Genomic DNA, 7795 nt, shown 5'->3' with positions numbered 1-7795 from the left:
GGGGGGGTCATCATAGGTGTCAGCTTTATCCATTGGACCAATGACTCTATCTTGATCTCTTATCTTGAAGTTTCAATACTTCTGTCTTGTTGATTGAGCTTTTCAATAATGAGACTCTGCCTTTATCAAACCCTTTTTTCTGATTCTTTCAGACTGTTAGCATGCCATGCATAAAGTATCACATATAATTACTGTCAACACATCAGCAGATTTCTTTTCAATTATTCACACCACAAATTGAGCTTTTTTTTGGAAATCCCAGTGCTGAATATACTCTTCGTGCCGCTGTCGTTGTTGCCATATGGCTTGCTTTTCTAAAATGTAAACACTGATTTTAAGAATGCTATTTGTATCCAGTAAATCAGCGTTCTGGAAAACTTTTACATGACATGACACCCTGACCACACATTCACAACAAGCCCTGTTGTCATCTTTGAAAAACCCCACCACGCTTATAGTTATCATAGACTTTTTCTGGTATTTAGAATGAAGACATAAGCCATTAAATTACTGACTGTCATGTACCTGGTCCTAACATGCTGCTAGGCGGTCAAGTAACACTTTTTTGCCAGTAAATTGATAATGTAGGCGGAAACTGTGGGACATTTGAAATACTAGATACTATCATTGAGGACAGCAGTAATCTGCAGGAGGATCGGATGTCTGTCGCATTCCATTTCACCAGGGATTTTAATATTAGAGGGACTACTGACACAAAGTTCAGTCTTCCAGGGTAGGACCTAAAGGAAGGCTTAAAGGCCGCAATTGTCATTTTAAGGATGTTAACAGGTAAGTTTGGCGACATCCTACATTTTAATTATTAATCGTCAAGAAATCTCCTAAAAAGACCAAATCCAACAACAAATCTAGTCCATTGTCCGCTTCTTTCCCCAGTCAGCCCCAAGACCATTGGTTCCTACTAAATCTTTAAAAACAGGTCACAAGTGTATTGTTTCATTTTTTTTTTAAAGCCCAGTGATTTGCTAAAGCAGCAGGGCACTGTAGTTTTTAGTAAAGATGATTAAACAAGAGGAAATTTGCATTCGTTGGGGACTATTTTCAGCGGTGAATTAATACGCATGTGCTTTAGCGAGTATCTAGGGCAGCAGGTCGGTGTATGTGGGATAAACGACAGTGTGTGTGGGTGTGTGTGTGTGTGTGTGTGTGTGTGTGTGTGTGTGTGTGTGTGTGTGTGTGTGTGTGTGTGTGTGTGTGTGTGTGCATGGTAATGAAGGAACATGTTACCTACTGTAACAGTTTCTCATTGGACTGTTCTTAGTAGTTTTTGCCCAACATTAGAGTTATATGGCAAATAGGAAAAATAGGCTTTCGATTCACACACAATACGTGTTATTACTGTAATACACGTAATAGTTTGGGTTGGGTGACAATGACAAAAATAGAAAATAGCACAAGACTTGTCCTTACTAAAACGGACTTTTCAAGTATGTATCAGAAATACATATCAGAAACACAAATCAAATACATCAAATATAATGATATGACAGCAATAAGAAACTAAAACAACAGCTGGTCACGTGACAGTGTACACCAATTTCATGTGAGGACATCTTGCTGTGCGGTGAATCAAGCTGTACAATCATTTCAGCGAGTTCAGCTCCATGCTAATTCTAACAAACAAATGACAACATTTGCAGACTAAAATTACTAGATTTCTGATAACAGTGTTGGTGGATGCCATGTAGTGGGATTTACAACATAAAGAAGGAGCTACACAAATCAAGGGACATTTTGTGAAACTAAAAGAAATTTAAAAAAAAAATTTACTCACTAGAACTTGTAAAAATGTGACAATGACTATAACCTTCCAAAGTCACGGCTATTGATGCCAAATGATGTGCGTCTTGTATAATTTCCCATTAGAAAAGAAATTATGAAGCACATTAATATCTTGTTTATTTATTCCCAAAATACTGCACTGTCATGAGCAGAAAAAATGTGTACCTGGTAGCATTAGTTTTGTATGGAATTGCAAAATAGATTGCAGTAATCAGGCAATGTCTGGCAACATATTAACTCATACGTGGGTAATAAAAGAGAAGCAGAAAATACATTTTTTCTTCATAACGACTCCTTATATCTGCTTCTGCCTCGTTTCATTTCCTTTAAATTAAATCCCTATTTTTCCAAATCGCTAGCACTTTGAGGACTTATGGCTGCTAAAAGTTGCTAGCATGGTAATGGCCGAAATACCCCTTTAAATCATGAAATTCTCCCCCAAATTAGTTGCTAGCATAGCTGCTAACTAGTCACAATTAGCAGCTATGCTTGGGGAAGAAATTTAACATTTAAGGGGTATTTCGGCCATTAAGTAACGGACTTCCATAAAGTTCAGGAACTTGCAAAAGACAGGATTCAAATTTAAATCTAGTCTATAACCCCAAGCTGATAACCCTGAATGCATCATCAAGTATTTCCACAGGCTGAACACTACTCCTGGTTTAGTAAACTGACCTCCATGTGTAAAATTGGTGGAGTGCCCTTTGAATCGACTGACCTTTGCCGATCACAAAACAATGGCGGCAGCTGTTCGGTTGTTGTGTATAACATCCGATACTGTACTTGCAGATCGGGCACACAGAGAGAGTTGCTCTCCAATACAACACCATAAAGCAGGAAAATACTTCAGACTACTACAGTGTACTACAACTGTTCACTGGAGGCCCAGACATCAATCTGGAGAAAGAAGAAGGCTGCAGTTTCCATTAGTTTGAAGCTTGATGTCATCCCAGACAGAAGTTATACTGTCCTATAGGGAGCATTAGTGAGTGCAGTATATAAGTCAAAAGTTTTGGGTCAATTACAAATTTCCATACCACTTCATTATAGACAGAACACCTGCTGATCTGAGTGGGTAGTTGATCTTTAATGCAATATCAACATCGCCCATTATCAGCAACCATTCATCCAATGTTCCAAAGGCACATTCCTTTACTAATCTGATATCATTTTAAACTATAAAAACATTGGAGAACCCTTTTGCAATTATGCAATCACATAATCCAATCTGAAAACTGCTGCCCTGGTAAAAAAAAATAGTGCAACTGATCTCCATTGGTATTCGTTCTAAAATGGAGTGTATCGGAAATCTCAAAGTGACCCCAAACTTTCGGTAGTGTACTGCGTATGAAGCTACAGTCGAAAAAGTGTGCCTCTGCTTTAGTTTCTTTGTCTTTCTTTGATTTTTTGAGGTTAATACCCCACCTAATGGAACAGTGGTGCTATCCAGTATGAGGTCACCTATTGTGATTGATTTTAATGATCAAATAATGGAAAACATACACCCAGTGTTGCTATGACATCACAACAGCCTCATCTGTTCGTGCTCAAGCAACTCACTACATGAAGTTGGCAAGAGGCCAGCAGCACCAAGAAAAGGGTTTGAAGTTTTGTTTCTAAGTTTGTGTTCAAATCGTGAACTCCCACGGCTCTCACTGCAGCTGCTTAAATATGCGGATGTGTGTAAGCAGGTGTGAGTAGGTGTGTGTGTGTGTGTGCTCAACGCGCTGTACGAGTGGGTGAATGCACGGCGTGCTGCATTTATGGGGGCTCGAGTAATTGAGCGTGCAACCGTTCAGATGGGTTCAAATCGAATAGTAAAGACAAAACGGCCGCTGCCCATGTGTTAGGAGGCAAGCATGCAGACAAACTTTTAGGAGAAGTATGATGTCATCTTATCTGGCCTGAACTCCCCCAACTACCAGGAACCAAATCTGGGAGAAACAGTGAAACAGCGGGGTGGAGGAAAAGGGAAACTTGGCATGTGTTGGAGCAGCTTGACTACAGCTGGGAGAGGGGTCATGTCCACAGAGAGAGATTGAAACAGGCTATTTCTGGGCCTGCCCCCCCTTGTCCCGTCGCTCACATACAATCATGTATCATCCACACCCTTAACTATCTCCGCTCATCCATCTCAGTCGGCCACAGCAGGGCCCGGTTGTACAGTTCCTATCAAGACCTTTGAATTCAGGGTCTCGTGTCTTTCACTGACGGATGGGAGGTGTGAGGTGGGTGGGAGTTTCAGACTGAGCCATCACAGAAAGGAGTGCAAAAGAAAATGGCTGCATCGCTGTCCCTTGATTTCTCTAGTGTGCGATTGTGCTGTGGTTTGAGTGTGCCCAGGCTGCCGCAGGATGAGAGGTAAGGGCCTGGCCTGTGTGTAATGGCATTAGCATGCTATATTAGCCCAAACTGCAGCTGATTCAACAACGAATGAAGGAAGGGAAAACCGGCGTAGCTGATAAGTTTGACATGCGGAATTGCTCGCCTCTAAAATCCAGGACAGGATTTTGTATCTAGATGTTGCTGTTGCAAACTTCACCAAGTTGCTCATAATTAATACAGCTAGAGGTTTTTAAAGCTTTAGCCTGTACCGGCTTCTCAGAAAGCGGCACTCTCAGCTATTTGTTGTATGTGTACAGTAGCAGTCGTTTCATTTTACATGTGTGGGCCAGAACGAGCCCCCAATCAAATCCTCGCCAGCACCCTCTCCCTGAACTCCTCTTCTCACTCATCACGATAATGAGTAGGGGGATGGGCAGAGCAGGTGGTGGCCTATCTACAATCCGAAGAGAGAAATAAGGATACATATCACTCCTTGTTCCTATGCCAGTGAAGTAGCCATACTTCATTCCCTCGTATGTGGAGAATTTCGAGCCGTGCTCTCCAATCACGTATCCTTTCATCATGGCAGACCACAACAGAAGCAAGGTGAGAGAAAAAGTACAGAACAAATATTTGCTCGCACATCCTTCTTTTAAGTCATTTTTGAGTAATTCATCGCCACGATTCTGTCAGTCCAAACTCAAAATGTAACTCCCAACAGAACCGGTCTAATTCAACCCACGTTGTGCGATTCTTCTTGTACAGTATGTGTAACATATTGTGTTCTCAATAATCTAAGGATCAGCTGAAATTGCAAATATCACAGGACAGATCCAATAATGAAGGTAGCCATGCAGTTCTGGGGAACAATCTTTTTCCTCTGCATTTCCTCTACATTTTTCTAATGTAAGGGTTTTGTTTTATACTAAATATGTATACAGTAAACTACTATACCGGGATTATTTGCTTGCATCAAGTATCACAGAAAACATCTGGACCTAATAAGCAGCGAGATGCTCAGCACCTGTTAGTTTTCAGCGGGTTGAAGCCTCCTCTGAGGCATGAAGGACAAACACCCAGACTCCTCTACTGTGTTGCAGGATGAGATGGTTCAGCTTTAACCTCCATGTGATAGGGGTCACCGAGCTGCACAACCATCCTTCTCCTGTTGCCCGTGAAACTCTCCGCCACAATTAATGCTTTGGATGTATGCCGTGCCCTCTGCGCCACAGAATTTGTGCTCATTTTTTTTGGGGGGGGGGGGGGGGGGGGGGAGATAAAATGGAAGCCCCGTTCATTCAATTTCCCCAGAAAAGTAAATGAATGTACCGTCATGAAAATGCAACCTGCTAGTAACTAATTGATATTGTGGGAGACTTAAATGCTCCGTCTGACACATGTAACGGAAGCTTTTTGACTAATGTTCTTGTAAAATATTTTGATTATGACTATAAAAACCTATGGAATGTTTTCAGTTCATTTAGTCGTGTCAAACTAAAGAGTAACTTCTTACCTTTCTAACGAAATATCATTTTAACCATTTACTTTAGCTTTGTTTTTACACCCCTATCTCCCTGCTGTTAAAAACTCACTGGGCACTGCTGTTTTTTAATAAAAGGTCGTCCAAATTAACAATAAATGCTGCAACATATCCAGGACCATACTTCTGGGCTTTAACAACTCCAAATGATGCAGTAAAAGCTCCTTAATTTCCACTTTGAATGTAAAGTTATACCACCACCTAAGCGTCGCCCACGCATTTTTACTGCTTTCTCTCCTTAAAATTGTACATATATATAATGAAAATCCACACATATGTCCTTTAGATGTGTATAAATTACTTCCATTTGCAATTTGGGACGTCGTCCAGGAAAAGCACAACAAAAAGACCGGAAACGGCGTCAGACCAGACGTGTCCGGATATGGCCACTGGCCGAACATGGAAAAAGTTAACATCTACATGCATGTTTAATCCCTTAATGACATAAAAAGAATCAAGATTAAGATAGGTTGCAATTACTTTGGGGAAGCCAAATGAAGAGGACATATCAAATGCTCTCCTGCGCCAAAGCATCACTGCTTCAGCTAGGTAATGAGTCAGACCACTCCTCTCACATACAGTATATAAGAGGAGTGGACTGACTCATTATACATATATGAGATATATATATATATGTATATATATATATATATATATATATATATATATATAAACACACAAAAGCTTTGACGCTCATCCATTTTTGGAACTGGGCGTACATTCTTTCATTCTTACCTGGGTAGAAGTCTTTGGATTTGGACAGCTTAATGGTGGCACCCGTCTCTTTCTGCAGTTGTACGATGGTCTGGCCGCCCTTGCCAATTATAGAGCCGGCTGCATAGCTGGGGATCAGCACCTTCAGGAAGTACTCACCCTCCTCTGGCAGAGAGACACACAAAGTGGGAAAGGGTCACATCTCGTGAAGTATCACCATTATATACACCATGCTGGTGCCCAATCCCCCCTTCCCAATATCCTGAGCAAGCAAATACATCACAATGGGGAAACATTGCCTTGACATATACGGGGGAAAAGCAGTAATAGAATCTTGTGTCTGTACTCTTCTGGTGAAGGAAGGTATTTGGAAACAAGATTTTGCCTTTTGAGTTGCTTTCGGTGTATTCACATTTCATCAGAGACTGTGACATGTTCTGTGTCCTGTCCCAGATTTCTGGTAGAGTAAATGATGACCTCCTTTCCAGTTTGCAGAGGTCTAATTTTAACTGTTTTCAAGGTTTTAGAAACCTCTGACTACATGCAAAGCCAGGTTCTTTGTCACTAGTAATTCTTTATACATGGATAAAAGTAATGTAGAATAGACAGTCCAATCTGAATGCACAAGGTAGCCTGTATATTCTAAGAAAGAAAGTTACACACAAAGAACTAAATGCAAACACATGAAGTGTTCATGGATGCCAATACAGAGTGATCCTTTGTAATTAACAGACGTGAGAAGAACATATGGGAACCAATCCCACAGATTTGTTCAAGGGGTATATTGCCAAGATGGTCTAAATCTCCTCCATTTTGGAAGGGGTTTCTGTGGCTTACTGTACAGTGGCTCGTAGCAGTCAGTGATTGACAGCCCATTAGTTGGAAGAATTAACCGGCACACATGTTTCTCCCTTTCAGTTGTGGACGTTCCTTTTCCTGCAATGCTAATTAAGAATGAATCCACACCTAAGTGGGCAGTGTACGTCCAAGAATACCCGGATCACATTGAGTGTGCTAATCTAGTAAAACGCAATCAACCATATATATGGCGCTTGGCCCAAATATAATTAAAAGCATCAAAAGTAATGTGGATGCGGCTTTGAACCCCCACTGAATTCCAAATAGTATATCAGTGACATCATGGTAAACACTTGGTACAGAAAATCTCCTCTGCTTGCTGATTTCGATATAATGACGTCATGTTCGATTCTTTTCAGCTGCCTCAAGGGTGACGTCACTCGAGCGGGCAGAGATGTAAAACGGCACTGTCCAGCTTTGGATGGGTCAGACTTCTAATACGTTTTCAGGTGTGTGATGAGAGATTTCGGACGGCAGGTGCCAAAGCCACACGGTTGGCCGACATGTCACTGCATCCTATGGTTTGTGTAGGGTATCGAAGGTGTGTGTGTGTGTGTG

The 7795-nt window shown here is 41.2% G+C and overlaps 1 protein-coding gene across 1 annotated transcript in view; it reads right to left on the bottom strand.

Annotated features, from left to right (window-relative positions):
• The window catches only part of LOC116700823 (RNA-binding protein Nova-1), a 20442-nt gene that overhangs the window by 4473 nt on the left and 8174 nt on the right, over positions 1–7795 (bottom strand). The window contains exon 2 of the mRNA XM_032534297.1: positions 6401–6544. Coding sequence (XP_032390188.1) covers positions 6401–6544 — 144 coding nt within the window. The remainder of the gene's footprint in view (positions 1–6400; positions 6545–7795) is intronic.

This window comes from Etheostoma spectabile, chromosome 13 (assembly GCF_008692095.1).
Source record: "Etheostoma spectabile isolate EspeVRDwgs_2016 chromosome 13, UIUC_Espe_1.0, whole genome shotgun sequence".
NCBI classification, from domain to species: domain Eukaryota; kingdom Metazoa; phylum Chordata; class Actinopteri; order Perciformes; family Percidae; genus Etheostoma; species Etheostoma spectabile.
The sequence above is the reverse complement of the archived record's forward strand: the minus strand, read 5'-3'. Positions and strand labels throughout refer to the sequence as shown.